Source organism: Triturus cristatus, chromosome 10 (assembly GCF_964204655.1).
Source record: "Triturus cristatus chromosome 10, aTriCri1.1, whole genome shotgun sequence".
Lineage (NCBI taxonomy): Eukaryota > Metazoa > Chordata > Amphibia > Caudata > Salamandridae > Triturus > Triturus cristatus.
The window spans coordinates 410,346,345-410,364,145 of record NC_140593.1 but is presented as its reverse complement, the minus strand read 5'-3'; the positions used below and the strand labels follow the sequence as shown (position 1 = coordinate 410,364,145).

The 17,801-nt window shown below is 43.6% G+C and overlaps 1 protein-coding gene across 1 annotated transcript in view; it reads right to left on the bottom strand.

The window, feature by feature from the left end:
• Positions 1–17,801, bottom strand: part of MYO3A (myosin IIIA) — a 1,336,625-nt gene that overhangs the window by 1,163,818 nt on the left and 155,006 nt on the right. Inside the window, exon 5 of the mRNA XM_085630108.1 lies at positions 6,045–6,144. Within this exon, the coding sequence (XP_085486234.1) occupies positions 6,045–6,144 (100 nt within the window). The remainder of the gene's footprint in view (positions 1–6,044; positions 6,145–17,801) is intronic.

Genomic DNA, 17,801 nt, shown 5'->3' with positions numbered 1-17,801 from the left:
TTGTAAATTGTGCATGTCGGTTTGCCCAGCTGTCTTGGGCCAGCCAAACAGACAAGCACACAAAAGCTGCAGGCTTCCTGTGTCTGAGCAAGCATCAGACCAGCCTGCTCAGGTGGTGAGCCTGTGCCTTATGACCCAGTGACTGCTGGGAGGAGAGAAGCACTGAGGTGGTTGGCAGAGTCAGTGACAGGACAGGTAAGTTTTGTTTCAAATTAATAATCCAATAACTCCCCCCCCCTTCCCAACCCCACCACTTTAGTTGTGCAGCGGCCTCCACTGGTGATATGGGTAGAAATCATGATCAGGCGAAAGGGGAAAAAAGTATGCACTCGATGTGTGAACTGTCCCTGCTGTAAACTTTGAAATTCTCCCTCTTGGAGTGGTCCACAAAAAACGGACTGATTTAGTATGATTAAGGGTGTGCGAAAGTCACGCAATTTGCTTTTGTGCAATTATACAAAATTCCAGCAATGGTAAAACGTAAATCTGCACAATGCATCTTGTTCATTTTGTGCTATATTGTAACACAAAATGCATCCTTGTGTTAACAAAGGTTTCCCCAACAATTGCTGCTCTGGTTTTGTTTTTCCAGTGCATTTGCTGTCAATGTTTACCGTAAATGATGTCTTTCTGCTTGTAACTATGCAAAGTGGTGTAATGGTGTAATTTTAGAAATTTTGCATGAAAACTAGCATGAAAATCCTGAAATTATGCAAATAACACCAGCTTAACTCGAATTTCTGTCAAACTTAAGTGGGACCTTGTCCAGTGGCTATTGGGCTTCGAGAGGACTTCAGCACTTCGAGAGGACTTCAGCACATGCAGCCTACAACCTTGCCCCTCTGGAGGATTTCTATCTCCATTTCTGGGACTAGGTCAGAAAGTAAAATCTTAGTCCAATATATACCCGCTTAGTGTGTCCGACCCTTGCTTCATCACAGTCGGCCTGTGTGAGAAATTGGTTTGTTGGTTGAGCGGGGTGTGATCCCTGGTCGGGCATTCTATGCAGGGTAAACAACAAAAAGTCACTAAATTAACCTGTGCTTAACCCAGGGTAGCTTGGCACTATAAGCAGTCAGGCTTAACTTAGAGGCTATGTGTAAAGTATTTATGCAGCTCACAAACAGTAATAAAGTGAAAACACAACACAAGAAAAATCCCAAACCAATTTAGAAAGATAGAGTAAAGTTTAATAAAGTATTTGACAGAAAAACAAAAATCCAACCAGTAGAACTGGAGTTATGAATTGTTAAGTGAAATCTAGCAGCTAATAGATCAAAGCGCCAACAGCAGACATCTAGTCACATGGGACCAGGTCACATTTGAAAGTTAAGGATGACCACGATCGAGTATTGTTTGGATTCAAGAAGTGGATTGGGCCCAGCCAGAGCTTACCTGCGGACATAGAAAAGTTGCTGAAGAAAAATGCCTGAGAAGGTAAAGTTCAGTGGGACAAGGCTGCAGGAGGTTCTGAAGAGAGAGAGTGTAGTTGGATGGCCGTGGTTCAAAGCCATTATAAAGATTTCTATGTTCTGACTTAGTCGCCAAAATGGAAGTAAAAAAACTCTAGCGGGATGAAGCAGAGGGTTGTAGTCCAAAACAGTTCCACAAGGTTGGGTACCCCTTTGGCGAAGGGCTTCTGAAATGGATTTGCTGCTGTAGAGAAGAAGGTAGCGGGGGAAGCCACAAAGTCAATCCGACTGGCGATACACCTTGAGTGGATAGGCGAGCAGGTTGGTCACGGTCTCCTCCCATTTCTCAGAGCACTTTTTGATCAAATTTTGTCGAAGTCCTCAGTTTTGGAAAACAGCCATTTGGCCACTGTTAGCACCACAACCAAGGGTCCCGGACTGATTGGATACATCGTGCCTGTTCAGGACTCACTCAGGCTGGGTCCAGGTACAGGCTCAAGATGGTGGGAGTCTGTTATGTTCCTGTGGCTCTAAACAGAAGTCCAGCAAACTAGCCCTTGGAGTAACTTCTGGTAGTTCTGGGTGCAGGTGTAGATGCAGGGCGTAGGGCTCAAGGTAGACTCCAGGCAGCAGAAAAATCCTTCCAGGGACAGCAGCAGTCTGGCAGAGTGCACAGCAGGTAGGGTTGGGCGGAATTTGCGAAATTCACTTTTGCAAATTATCGCGAAAATGTTAAAAATCTCCGCAAACACGCGGAAATATCGCGAAGATGCGGAAGTTTTTTTCCCGCCCGTTCGCGGTATTTTCTGCGTGGTCGCGGCTCGCCAACTTACCCATGCGGTTGCTCGCGGGTGCGGCCATCTTGTTTTCACTTGTCTCGCGGTGCATGATCGCGAGAAGAAAGACGTGATCGCGCGACGAATGACGTTACTGCGGGCGCGAACTGTCGCGAGACAGCGCAAATGGCTACCAACAATCCAACATCTCGTGGAGAACGGACCGGATCGGGAAAACTTGTCGGCGAACGCGGGGATTCAGGTAAGGCGATCACGCGCACGCGAGAATGTATTATTTTACAGCGCGAGCAAGCAAAAAATTTCCGGTAAAATGCGGATTGCGGAAATTTTGACATTTTCGCGCTCTCCGCGGAACGCGAAGATGTTAAATTATCGCAATTTCCGCGAGCGGAACGGATTTTTAGCCCAGGCCTAACAGCAGGCCACAGCAGCATGCAGTCCTCTGAGACTCCTTCTCATGGCCCAGTAATGAACTGAAGAGTGGGTTTGACGGCCCTACTTTTATACCCTGGTGCCCTGCTTCTAGAAGGTGGGGAAGTTTCTGTAAAGGATCTTTGAAGTGCTTGGAAATTCCTGACTCCCCTGCCTTGGCTCCAAGCTGGCTACAGTGACAATAAAGGGTTGGTAAGCCCTTTATGTAAAAGCAAAGTGCAGGTTATTCAGGTGTAAGTGAGGCTGGTCTCAGCTCTGCTCCCTAATCCTGCTAGCAGATGGCCCATTCAGGCACACCTAATCTCTCTATTGTGTGGGAGGAATTTACAAAATATTACTGCCAACTACGCCCATTCATGTGACACAAGACAGCCTGCAGACACAAGGGGCTAAGAACAGGAACCTGTCAACTTTCTGAAAGGTGGCATTTTCAAAATCATAATAAAAAAATCCGACTTTACCACTAAAGAGGGTTTATCATTACAATTTGATAGGTACCAAACATGATACATCTATCTCCTCTCAATTGGGAATTACAGCATATTAAATGTAATAAGGAATCCCAATGTTATCCTAAGGGAGCTGTAGGTCTCACTGTAGTGAAAATACATTTGAGAGTTTTTCACTACCAGGATATACAAAGTTTTAAAGTACATGTCCAAACATTTAATTGCACAGCACCCTGGGTCTTTCCTTGGCGATGACATATATCTAATAAAAGGGGACTTTTAAACTTGGCAAGGGGGTTTAAATGTCAAGTTGACATGGCAGTGTGACACTGCATTCAGACTGCAATAGCAGGCCTCGGACAAGTTTTAGAGTGTTACTTAGTTGGGTGACGCAATACGTTCTGCAAGCCCACTGGTAACATTTAACTTACTGGCCCTGGGAATATGGTAAACCATTCTACAAGCGACGTATAAGTAAATTGAATATGCCCAGCATTTTGTTGAAACCTTTCCATTCAAGTGGGGTCCACTGAGGCCAAGCAGGTCTCATTGAATAGTCATGGTTCCCAATCCATTAAATGAAATTAGACCTTAAATAACATCCCAGGTGCCCCACTGATAAAAGGACAGGATTCAGAACAAGTCACATTTTCATAAAGTGGTGTGCACGGTAAAATAACACCAACAAATAATGGATTACAACCATCTGATTAGGTTTTAGAAAAACAATTAAAGATTGGAATTGCGTTTTAATAATGTACTAGCACAAGTTGTTCTAAATCCATTTTGGACCAATAAAAAAACTTAGTTAATATCTTGTTTGTGCTAGTGCAGGCAACTCAGCTATAAAAGGAAAGCCATAAAACTAACTATTTATGCAAAGGGTCCACAAGGACACAGCATGATTCTGGAGCAGTTATTGTGTTGTTTATCAGTGTCTGCTGGTGCTTTCAATGGCTACTTGTATTACTCCTTTGAAACCTGAAATCAGGAACACTTGAAGATAACCCTCGGTGGCTTTTCCCTAAACTGAAGGCAATGATTGGAAAAGACGCTTCTAGAGACACTGTTAACAACTCATTTTGACTGCATAGCATAGGATTGCAAATTTAAAAGGTGAATTTTGCCATTTTCTTAACATTCAATATTGCATAAAGACATCTGTTTGCTGGAAATCAGGTCAGCACTGTCTGATCTCGAGCTCTGTGACAACACTAACTCATGCAGATTAGGAGAACAGAGCTGACAGCAGAGATGGGAGATGGGGAATGACGAAACACATGCACTCACATTGAATGATTATTGTTAAATAGAAAAGAGTCTCCTCAAGTCTGCAGTGGAAGGGTATAACTCATCCAATTAGAACACTGAAATACCTCTAAGTGAGACAAATACTACAATAGACACTAAAGCCACTAAATCAAGAGCAGACAACTGAGATAGACTACAAAGTCATCCAAAAATGAGCTCAGGGCTGACCCAAACCCTACCCTAAGTAGATGTTATGTCATGGAGAAAGTTGGTCTGTCAATAGATAGCAAAAGCTGTCTGTAGCCCAGACCTAAAAGCTGCAAACTATATAAACTGATAATCCCCCCCTTAGGCTGACCTCCCCAAATTAAATTGCTGAATGCCAAGTTAAATAGAAATTGGTTAAGCATAGCTCCTTCCATACACAAATTCCATTCCACTGGAACTTCGAGGACATTCTATCAAAGACATCAGATGACTTCATGAGGTTTTGAAAAATGGTAGGATTTCACCTATTTAACTCCGTTTAACAGCCTTACCTCATGGATACCCAGGGCCTGATTAGGAATTTGGCAGTCCTCCTGTAGGACCACCACCGCTGCGCTCCCAGGAGGACCGCCAAGCCCGTGGTGCAATCGCCTGCTGGATTCCGAGTTTAATCCAGGGTAGACAGGCGGTGCAGCGGCAGTCTGTTAGGATCATAGGAGAGCCTAACAAGCACAGTGCCACCATGACTGCACCTATAGCACGTTCCTGCATGGTGTAGCATGCACCATGTTATGCGTGCCTCACAGTGCAGGAATAACGGTGCAAATATCGGGGGGACCAACATGTGCCACTTCCCGCACGTGCCCCCGTGGACAGATTCACCAGGGGAGCATGTTAGGGTCCTCTTACCTGCATGTCCGCCACCCCTTTCATAGCAGGGTAACTGCCATGAAATGGGTGGTGGAAATAATATGCTCAGCGGTGCCGACATCAGCACATCCAACATATTCCTGTCCCTTTCCACACCACTGTGATCATGGAACACAGCAGAGGAGGCGGTCCGACCGCCAACCTCAGAATACAGTAGGCGGACATGCAGGAGTGGCTATGGTCGAACCACCACCGAGAGTACTACAGTCCCAGGACTGCTGTACTCATAATAAGCCCTTCCGACTCATCCTTACTGCAATGACTAAAAGACACTACCTCTACCCCCAATGATTGTAGCCACCTCTAAATAAAAATGTAATCATTCTTTAAGAGGTATATTCTTATTGTTCACAAATTTAGGTTGACCACAAATCTAAGGAGCTGAAGAGTAAGTAAATCAGTTACTAGAGCAGAATGGTGCTACTCTGCATGCACAAGACGGATGAAGGCAGTTAGTCAAGAAACTCGTAATCTAAGAGTTAGGCAAATGAAAATGAGCAGCACAAATTGTTTAGAAATATTTCCATACATGAATCGTTACTTCAGCAGCACTTTTAAAAATAAATTACATAGGAAATTCAGGGGAATTATCCTAATGAGTAATTATTTGCACATTACACACATACATTAGCAATAAGAAAATCATACTAACGTGTTCACACAAATTTCGAACATATTAAAATATTTTAATTACAAATGCATATTTTCTATTTTCATTGCAGGCACTTGGATAAATGGTGCTACAATCATCATATGTTAACACTGAATTGCCAAGTGTATCTTACCGAAATCCACCAGTTTCACTCCTCCGTCTGTGGTCAACAGGATGTTATTCCCTTTGACATCACGATGGATCGTTTTGTGATTATGCAGATGCTGAAGTCCCTAAAAATGTAAAAGTAAAAGGACACAAATGAAATAAACCTTCACATTGGAAGGAAATGAGCATTTTGGCACTTTTTATACTTTTTATGCAAACAATGAATAGCATGCACCGTGGCACAGCCTGCCTGGCAATGGGGTGGATAAAGCAACTTTGATACCATTCACAATGTTTACGCTAAAAACATTTATGACTTAAGGGAGAGTGCAGTCAGGGCAGAATTCGACTTTTGTTTTCCTTCGCAGTGTTCTTTTAGCGTTGCATATTTATTAGCGGCCTTCAATATAAAATACGAAATACTTTTGAAATTGACAAGAACTATACTTCCAATTAAACACAATGCAAATAAATTTACTTTCTGCAGATCTACTAAAAATCTCAGATGTTCTCGCCATAAAGTGTTACTATTATCACCGAATAGTCTCTAAGTCATGTTGTAACTAACTGGGGAGGGTCATGAAGCTAGAGTTAGCAAGAACACATGTTATTAGTTAGAAAGGATGCGAGTCCTTCACAAGTAATAGGTCTGCAACCTTAGGTCTATTGGGAGGAAAGTACCTTGCCGTAGCATTTGTCTCCCTCAGGGTAGCAAGGCAGAGCAGCCCATGAGGTGGTGCAGGCCAGTACACCGTCGTCAGGCAAGCAACCAACAACACCCAATAATTCATTCTCCAGCCAGCCAAAGAGGAAATCTGTTTGATTACGCACACACTACTCATTACTAAGTATTAATGTACAAATATACAACTAGTTGGCAGGAAGAAATACTTAGGGTGACACTCTCTTAACAGTTTACACCCCTAGAATCGGAACTATAAAGCCACAATACCCTCAACTTGTACTGGTCCCAATATAATAGGGCGTAACTATGAAAAGTCAGGTTTCATGGCTTTGTCAGGGTATCTCCACCCTATTAAAAGTAGAAATATGTCAAGGAAATCCAATGCAACAGCAGTAAAATAATTTAGGATGGTACCATATTATAATGAGATTCATGATTATATGCAATGATTCATTGTTAACTTCGTCATTGTCAATGAAGCACTTTTATGGCATTCATTCTTACATGTAATGATTGTTAACTTTGCTATTGTCAATAAAGTATGCTAACATTCACTGGATTGTGTTGCATGAGTCTTTTTTCTACTTTTACACATGCTGCAAAGCAGCACTAGGACTTAACGACAAAGATCCTTGCACCCTTCAGACCTCAGACTAGAAGCATCAGCTCCAGGAATACTCTACCAGGGTCATCAATTCAACCCCCTGAGTTACTTAGGCTGCCATTTTGAAACTGGCATGGGGGCTCCTGCACTTCGTGCAACTCCTAAAACAATTGGGGGAATGCAGATGGTCTCCCTGCCCTTTCTAAGGCATCATAGGGAGAAATATGCACATTTCTGACTATGTTGATAGGCCTTATCAAATGAACTTTTCCTTAGCCTTGTACGATCTTATGGGCATTCCCCTGTAATGGGGTAGATTTTATATCATCGGCATCACTGCTTTTTTATGGCAATGCACCCTCAGCGCTCCTTTTCTTTCTACTGGTGTAGTCATGTTGGGCGCTGCGGGGGCCCACAGCTGCCATGGCCCTGCCAGTACCCCATAAGCTCAGCCCAGCTCCTGTGCGCCTCTGCAGTAGCCGGCTCCTCTCTTACGTCTCCCACCCACCTCTAGTCAGTGAGGGTGGGATCAAGGTCTCACTCATCCCATCTGCAGCCTGTGCGGGAGGGAGACTTCGTTCTGGGTGCACCAGCTGCTCGGCTAGAGATATGGGGGGGGGGAAGAGGAGTACCAGACACAAATCCCAGGGTTGTGTCCCTCACCAGGAGCACTTCCAAGGACAGTACTGCTGCACTCATGTTTTTATTGGATTTTGATATTACTTCTCCTTTCACAGGTCCTTCGTTGGCTGGAGGTCCCTGGCGACAATATTTTAGAGGATGAGGGGTGCCACACACTTCCTTCCAGATAGTTTTCTTCCCTGGTTCTTATGTGTCAGTCCCTGAGAGCTGGAGGCCCTGCTGGACATTTAAGCAAAAAAAGAATAAGGCAGGACCCCACACATGCCCAAACCCAGTCAGTGCCCCGAGAGGACATCTTCATTTGTTCGGCCCTGTTGTGCCAATTTTAATGACCTTTACCTCCTTTTGTTCCTAGTGGCATGCCCTAGCACCCTAGAGTGCCCATTGCCACCCTCCTGGTCTCAAGTGCTCTTTTAACTGTAGGAGCTATTTTTCTTTTTTGCCCTCCTCATTGAGGGAGAGCTCAAGTATATATCAACAGTTTAAAAATGTGAATAAAGAATTCTGTAGATCAGATCAGTTCTACTAGAGTTTATTATTATAGGATTACATATAATTGGAAGTGATAAGGTCAGAAAGGGTGCATGTGGACATTAGCTCAGCAGAAACATCGAAAACGTATTGCAAACGTTACGAGCTACATCATCGACCAGTTTGCAAATCACCACTAAAGTGACACAGACAGAAGCTTAGGTTAACCTTCAACATAATTTATATATGTGAAATCTGCAGTTGGGTTTCAATGTTTTTCTCCCAAAAGCTTAAAAAAACGCATTTCAACATGAATTCTCGCACACAACAGGGCCACGTGGACTTGTTTGGGAACGTTACACAAAGAGCCCAAATACAATGTTTACTCATTTTATCACTAGCCGTCTTATAAAATGTAGGAGAAATCAATATCCTATGAGGGAAATGGGTATGTACCAGAGCTATATGTGAGTGATTTCCAAGATTAGCCTTCATGTATAGTAAGCCAACCATTGTCTCAGAATAATTGTTATAAAAAAATGTTATGTCTGTCACATTGTTTAAATCAAAAACAAATACTATTTTAAACACATCAAAGCTCCAAGTGTCCAGAATTTAAAAAATGTAAATCTTCACATTATGAAGACATACAATCAACATGAACTGGAGTGTGCAAGACATGATTTGTGACTATCACCAAGTGGTGGTTACTTTTTTAGAGAAAACGCACAATAGGACCGAATATAATTATCTAGGTAACCTTAAAATGTCATTAAAAAGTAGACAGTCAAGTTTCTCAGGTTCAATCATGTATGCCTACACCCAGTTCATTTTGGACAGGACCCACCTTGCTTTATGTAAGATTTCAACTAAAATATTATCACAGTTGGCTTAGCAAACAAAGCAGTAATTGACATTTTATATGGAATATCATAATTCAAATATAATCTTTCTTGATCTCAACGTTTATTTCCATAATGAGGAATAATTTAATATTTTTCAGTATTGCGCACCTACTCAACAAAACTCTCTTGTCAATTCAGTGTCATCATTCTTTCAACCCTAAAGATTATCTGCCTTTTGGTCCATCCAAACTTATAAGCATGATTGCGTCAATCACATTCCATCAGTGGCACACCAAGATCCTGATGTCATCCAAGTAGACTTATAAATGGTATGTAAAACGCTTATTATTGGAAAGGAATGTATTGCTCCAAATTAATGAGAAGACAGGACATTAGTGGGTGCACCACATTCAGCATCTTGAATAAGCCTAGTAAAAATTATACCTAAAAACTGGCAGTTGCTTATTATCAAATATTTTCCATTGGAAAACATTTGCTGATTTTGCCGAGTCAATCAATCAATCAATTATAACATTTGTATAGCGCACTACTCACCCGGAAGGGTCTCAAGGCGCTTGGGGGGGGAAGGGTCCGCTACTGCTCGAACAGCCAGGTCTTGAGTTGTTTCCTGAAGGCGAGATGGTCCTGGGTCAGCCGAAGGTGGATGGGGTGGGAGTTCCATGTCTTGGCCGCCAGGTAGGAGAAGGATCTGCCTCCGGCGGTGGCTCTTCGGATGCGTGGTACGGCGGCGAGGGCGAGGCTAGTAGACCGTAGCTGGCGGGTGGGCGTGTAGAAGGTCAGGCGGTCGTTGAGGTACTTGGGGCCCAGGTCGTGGAGATACTTGTGTGCGTGGGTGAGGAGCCGGAACGTGATCCTCTTCTTGACGAGGATCCAGTGTAGGTCTCTAAGGTGGCCGGAGATGTGGCTGCGTCGGGGGATGTCCAGGATGAGTCGGGCGGAGGCATTCTGGATGCGTTGGAGTCTTTTCTGTAGCTTGGCTGTGGTTCCGGCGTAGAGGGTGTTTCCGTAGTCCAGTCGGCTGGTGACGAGTGCCTGGGTGACCGTCTTCCTGGTTTCGGTCGGGATCCATCGGAAGATCTTGCGAAGCATGCGTAGGGTGTGAAAGCATGATGAGGAGACGGCGTTGACTTGTCTGGTCATCGAGAGTGAGGAGTCCAGGATGAAGCCCAGGTTGCGTGCGTGATCTGTCGGCTTGGGAGTGGTGCCCAGGGTGAACCGAGTGAAACGTTTATGAACATATCCGGCCATGTATATTAAGAGCCCATTAAAATCAAGTCCATCTACAATGTTAAGTACAAAGATTGACAAAACCAGTGACTTTGAATGGACACTACAAATTCATCCTAATTGCAACTTTAAAAATGCAATTTATTGCAGTTTATGTTCATGTGAATATGAACACATATGTACACACACAAAATGAAGGTTTGCAACAGAATAATTTTCAATTCCTGGAAAAGAGAAAAGAAAATGCATATATATTATTGGATTTATAACATGGTTCACATAGTATCCTTAAAGTTTCTGTGTTACTGATCTAGGTGTTGGAGATGTACATTTCAGGATATTGTGGGTGACATATTAGAAATATACTCCCTTAAAAGAATCTTTTAACACATTCACTTTGGATTCTTTTATTGCTTTTACCATGTGCTTTTCTTCTTTTCTTTCCTTCCAATTACCACTATAAATGTTTGATAGGCGGTGCTTTTTGAATAGCTGCTATGTTTTTTTGCAGGTTACATTTTGACTTTATCAAAGAAAGACTGAATGATTTCAACTTCACGTTGGGAAGGAATTAAGGGTTAATCATATGGAAGTGATAATGTGGAAAAGAGTATTAATCAACACATTCTTTGAACCAGAAATATGAGAATGAGTAAAATCATTCTGTAAAATGAAAAATGTCCATCTAACTTCGCAGCCGTTCTTAACTCTGAAGATTTCTCAAAAACTGCAAATTTTGATGACAGGTTCAGATTTCGAATTGTGTACAGTGCCCCATAAAAGATGTTTCCACTAAGTACACTCCATCTACAAGGCTAAGAGTTATCGTTCCATTATGGGTAATTCCATTCAGACCTGACAACACAGCAGATAGATCAAAGACAGGATGCTCTTGTCCATCATCTTCTTGGTCTTCAACAGAACCGGTGCAACTGCTCTTTTAGAGGCTTTTGATTCCAAAATAAATGTATTTGAAGTATCAGAATGGCATCAAATTGGTGCTGGAGTAAACATATGTTGAGTGTACTAAAGGCTATTGCAGCTTGATCATCCCAACAAAAAACTCTTTTCATATGCATATTAACTAGTAAAGTCACTAGTTATGCCTTGAAAGTTCGTCATGAACTGACAACAAAAGTTAGAAAATTCAAATAAACCCTGGAGTTTCTTTAACATTGGCAGGTTAAAGCCTTTGCAGAATTGCTAAAACTGCATTGTGATCAATGGAAAGATCAGAGGGATTGAATATAAAATCAATTCAATTTAAAATGTTTATTCGGTTTTGAAATAAAGCCATAAAAGTACAAATAATTCCCAAAATGCATAAAACCTTGTCACATCGGCACTGCATTGGACGTATTAGACTAATGATGTAGCGAGGATCACATTTTATTTGTAGGGGTGCATCATGTTCGCATGTGTAGAGCACACCCGCAAATATTTCTTTGTTGTAGTAACATAAAGTGGTAGAATTTGGAAAGTATTAACCTGAACCTTGATGTGCTGAGGCCATTGAAAGGTAACATGGAGAATTAACGTGGAAGGTGAATGTAACTAGCAGAAAACATTAATGTGAAGAACTTGTGAAACTGACAATTATTCATGTACTAAATGTGTTTATTAATTGTGTCATTTAGATGTAGGTAAATGCATTAATTGAAGGTGTCTCATTTCCTACGCAATTACGTAAAGCTTATATGATGCTTTCTTCTTATGTTAGCTCAGTCTTGGAGGCCTAACATGCAGTTCCCTGAAAACTCTCGCTTTAGAATTAACAGTTTGAATTTCATGTATGCTGTGGAATTTGTTCTTTCTCACGTTTTGTGTTGCAGGTGAAAGAAGCACTCTTGTTAGCTAGAATAATGTCTGTGTTTTAGTAGTCAGGCAACCAGAGGTGAAGTTACAATCATGTGGCTTGAGTTGATAAAGGAAGGTCATTGTGCTTCATAAAGGAGTAGGCCTGAGAACCAAGGATAAAATGTTGCAAGGAAAGAACACTGCTCTCCCATGGAAAAACACCTTTAGGATTGTACCTAGAGCAGATGGCGTGATCAGCAATGAATCTTGGGGCAGTTATCTATGAATAATGTGATGATGGGAGTGGAGAAGGTGCCCACTTCTTCGTTTGCCTTCGGAGAGAGAGCATCTGAGAGCAAGCTCTGTCTGGGTAGCTGTATGCTACATTGACCAATTGGCAGTGTAGAGACTTCTTAGAAAGACTCCACATGCTGACACCTTTTATCCTTCATCCTCAAGATGCTTAAGTAGGGATGCAATTTTAGTGTTAGTGTAGGGATAGATTGATGCTTTATTCACCAACCTTCGATGCAGGGAAATTTGGACTCATGCTTTCTCTAAAACACGTTTCGATCCTCCAAGGAACAGATATCAACAAGCATCATTGTAATTCCTAATAATATTATCTAAAAACAATGGCTTTAAATAGATTTTCCAATTTCAGCAAAGAGACTACAAAATAGGATAAAATGCATTATTTGAGTAGATCTTCCATTACATGGGTATTTAACAGCTGCCTCAAACCATCGTGTTGTTTACGGAGAGGCTACCAAAGCGTGAAGTCTACCCAATCGTAGACCTGTCAGGACAAAATGATGTTGGGTATTAGATGTGTGTAAGATACCTCTCGAGGCCCTCCTATTGTGCCGCAGAGAGACATCTTAAAACTGAGGGGTGAGTGCGATCTTTGGCACACCTATCATCAGCTTTCATTTTAAGAAGTAACAGTTTTAATTTCTTTTTACTATAGTGTGTTATGCTATCAGATTCATTCAGTAACGGAGGACCATTATACTGGGCAATATGTCTCGAGATGTTCAAGTACCACAGGATTCTCTGAGCATTGTCTAGTATTGTGAGCTTGGTCTCTTTTATACTCCAAATAGAACGCCACAACTGGACAGGCTTTTTTTGCTAATAGATTCTCCAAATATTGCATGCCTGATTCCCTGTGTACTATATAGGCTGATGTAGACTGTGGTGTGGCAAGCAGTTGTCTAAGAAACATAGTAGTGGATTCTGTGAAACCCCATAACCCACTCCCACAAGAAGTTGCAGTAGCACATTTGGCTCTATTGGTTTGCAACCTAGCTTAGTGGCAAAACTACAAATACCCTCACAGGCATGTATCATCTCTAGCCTGTTTTCTATATGCTGGTCCAAGAACCATTAGAGCTAAAGAGAATTCCTAGGTAGGAAAGTGAAGTGACCATTTCAATTGGTGTGCCAATGATATAATGAACACATGATTTACAAGCTCCATTTCCACAGATCATCATGTAGGTTTTCTTCAAATTTGTTTGAAGATCCCTGACCTACATGAATGCGGCAAAGCGATCTATCAGTCTTTGTGGGCCATTTGTGGTCCATGAAAAAAGGAAATTATCATCAGCATAGAGGAGAATAGGGGCTGCCCTTCCTTCAACTCATGGAGAGTCGGCGGCTACTTCCTGGAGTAAGCTATCCACACTATTTATAACTAAAGAAAATCAATTTTTTCCTCAAACTCATACTTAACTCCATGGTGTCATTTAGAAGAGGCAAAATATAGCTATTCTGATTAACACTTCTACAATCAATGCAAGGATGAAGATCTTTATCTTTCTTCAGTACAAAGAAAAAGTGTCCAGCAGATGATAAAGATGGCACAATTAAACTATTTTGCAAATCCTCCTGCAATGAATCATGCAAGAAATAAGGTAAAAAATAAAGTGGGTGACTGTGTGGTGATAAATTTTAGGGCCAGTAGAACAGTAGACTATATATTAAGTTGGGGACCGTCAGCTACGTATAGTAGTATTAGCCTTGCACCCTTAGGGTCCTTTTATGCCAATGATTTAAATCCCCTGACTAGGAATTGGCTAATGCAAGACAGTGAGGAGGGTTATCAGACCTGTAATAAGGGTTACGGCACAAAATTATATGTTCCACACAGAAATTACGGTAGAATTACCCTGTCAAACAGGTTTGACCCCCTTCTCCACATGAATGAGTGGGATTGACTGCAAAGGGTGGAAGAACAAGTGGAGCAAACTGTACAGGAATTGTCCTTTGTTAAATCCCCCCCCATAGGTAATGACCAAGTCCATCCCGCAGGGGGTAAATCGGGCCATGGTTATCTGGTGGGAGAGAGACCCCGGAATAACGACACTACGGTAACCAAACTCACACTGGCAAGGAATAAGGCAGGCGCGCAAGAGGATAAAATTAGTGAGTTGGAAGCACAGGGTCCCGCTCAATCATATTATACACAAGTGGTACATACTGAGAGTGCATTAATGAAAGCCACTACTGATCCTAAGGCCCTCTGGCCTATTACTCATATTGAGCCTTCAGGTCTGGAAAGGAAAGAGGGTATTGAAATGATTTCCTGGAATATTGCGGGGCTGGCTCCCAAATTCCACAACCAGGAGGGGAGACAGTACATCAGCAAATTTCGCGTAATCTGCCTACAGGAAACCTGGGTGGTGGACCACAATTCTTTTCATCTTGAAGGGTTTAAGTGTTTTTCTGTGCCCGCAAGGAAAACGGCACCAGGAAGACCAATGGGAGGGTTAATTACATATGTGGATTTACAGCTTGAAGGTGTGTGGGTCGACTTGCAATGGAATTCAGTTAATATACAAGCTATTGGATTGGAAGCCAGAAAGATGAACATTGTTCTGATTAATGTATATAACGCTGCTCCAGGGAATGGGAAGAGCTCTACAATTCAAAACCTAGACAATTTACTAACTGATGAGCTAGCGCAGAGGAAGAGAGCAGTAGCCCCATATGTGATTTTAGCGGGGGATCTAAATTGTCATTTGTGTCCTAACCTAAGATGGGTGGAGGGGGCCTGGTCCGGTTGTACAGTAAAAAAAGGCCCACATCTCGAACACACCCCTGAGGGACGGGAGCTAGAAAGGGTCCTGAATAATCATGCACTTAGGCACACAATAGACCTGATGGGGCCTAAAGTTGGTCATAAAATAACACCAACATTCAAGGGAAGAGGGTATTGTACTATTATAGATTACATAGCAGTCTCTATTCCCTTTGTGAATTGGCTATATAAGGCTAGCATTGAATGGAGCATATTTAGCGACCACAACCCCCTAGTTCTGTGGATAAAGTACTGGGCCCCTTGCAAAAATAAGGAAAATGATAATGCAAATAGTATATTGAGGGCCATGGACCAGGGGAGAAGGCTCAGATGGGCCCGGGTGGATAGGGACGTCTTTTATAGATCCTTAATGGAGGACGGTAAGGAAATGATAGGGGTTTTTTTAGACCCCTCATTCGAGGGACCCATGGTGGTTAAAGCCTTTGAGGCAATGGCACGCCTCATCGATGGACTATTAAAATCACCCGTGCCTGGCCCGATGAAATGCTCCCCCAGATGGTTTAATAAAGATTGCTCTAGGGCCCACAATGAACTGAAAGAAAGTTTAAAAAAGGTCCCTAGAGACAAGGGGCAAATTGCACAATGTCGAATAGTATATAAAAAGGCCATTAAATTAAGGAAACTGGCTCTCCAATCACAGACATGGGAAAACTTACGGGAGGCTGCTGATAGAAAAGATTCTAGGGCATTTTGGAAAATAATAAACAACCCTTGTTTCCAGGATGCGGCTGTGCCGGTAATTGGCACTACCATTCTCCCTGAGCAATGGTTTGACCACTTTAAGGTATTATACAATCATGCTAATGAGCATCCGGTGGGGGGCGAGGGTATTTGCCCATGGATGACAAATGTAGAATTCACAGTAGATGAATTGGTAGTGGGGATTAAAGGGTTGACACAGAATAAGGCCCCTGGCCCGGACGGCATTCCCCCGGACCTCTATTTAAGTAAAGTTGATCTCTGGGCACCTATCCTCACTAGAGTAATAAATACGGCAGTCTCTACAGGCATGCCAAGATCCTGGTCTGCAGCCACGATAGTCCCAATTTTCAAAAAAGGGAAAAAGGATGACCCCCGGTGTTACCGCCCGATCTCCCTAATTGATGTAACGGCTAAAGTATTGGGGAGAGTAGTCCTGAACCGCCTCTTAGACTGGGCGGAGGAACACCACATAATAACCGACCTGCAATATGGTTTTAGAACAGGAAGGTCAACTACAGATCAGTGTCTGTACCTTTATTTATTATCGGCCAAGTATACTATTGCAAGCAATCAGTCGATTTACATGGGGTTTATGGACCTCTCATCGGCTTCTGACCACGTCAATAGAGAAAAGCTCTGGAATCTGATGACCAAACTAGGGGTAGAAGAAGGCTTGGTAGTTATTTTAAGAGCACTCCACTGGGGGGAGGAGCCAAGATGGCGACCGGGACGGCAGCGTAGGCTCCCGGCTCCGTGAACCTCCGCACCCCACACAGATATCCTGCACGAGATCCTTAGCCTGCGCTATCTACCCGTGTTGGTGAACGCGAGCGGCAACCGGCCGTGTGACCCCGAAGTTTCTGGCAGCGGTACCGCCGGAGAAATGTCCGTCTGAAGTTTGCGGCCTGTGCAGCCCCGGAGCCAGGATCTCGAGTGAACGCCGTGGCTGGGCGGCAGTGCAACAACAACGGCCTTTGGTGACTGGGTGGGGTCGGACTGCCGGAGTGGTGCGAATGTCGGACTGCGCTTCGCCGTGGTCGCTCCTACCACTAAGCGTAGCTGAACGAGTGCGTGCCTGAGGTGGCAACTACAGGACTCTCCGGTGATTGCTTCAGCCTTCGCCGGTGAGCTGCCCAGACGCCGTCCGTAACTTGTCCCGATTCTTGCGGGCTGCTCCCGGATTTTCGCGGGCGCTGGTCCGTGGTGGGGACGACTGTGGCCCGTGACCACACACCGGACACATTGCTTGCCTGCCCTCGGAACCCAGTTACCAGTGCCATGGAACCCGAGGCGCTTGTGTCTGAGCCCCGGTCCCGATCTGGGATGGACCTACCCAGCGGCCATTTTGGTATGCCAGAGTCCACCATCCTGTACACTGGGTTGCAGCAGGATTGGGAGGGTGTGACTCTGAGGAGCGTAGCGGAGCGAGCGCCGGGAGCTGTACTGGGGTACGGTGACCTTCTCGAGGCTCTCGGTGCCCTTCACTCCACCCTGATTCACGGAGCCTGGGTGTTGGGGAGCAAGCTCGATGGAGTGACATCAGCGTCGGAACAGTTGCCGCCTGCCTATCCCCAGGTACACTGGGACTTCTCACGCCGCGCACGGGGGGACAGTGTCGTGGCCGCCCCTGTGAATAGTGCACACCTGGACTCTCCGGACAGTATATTAACGTGCGATCAGCT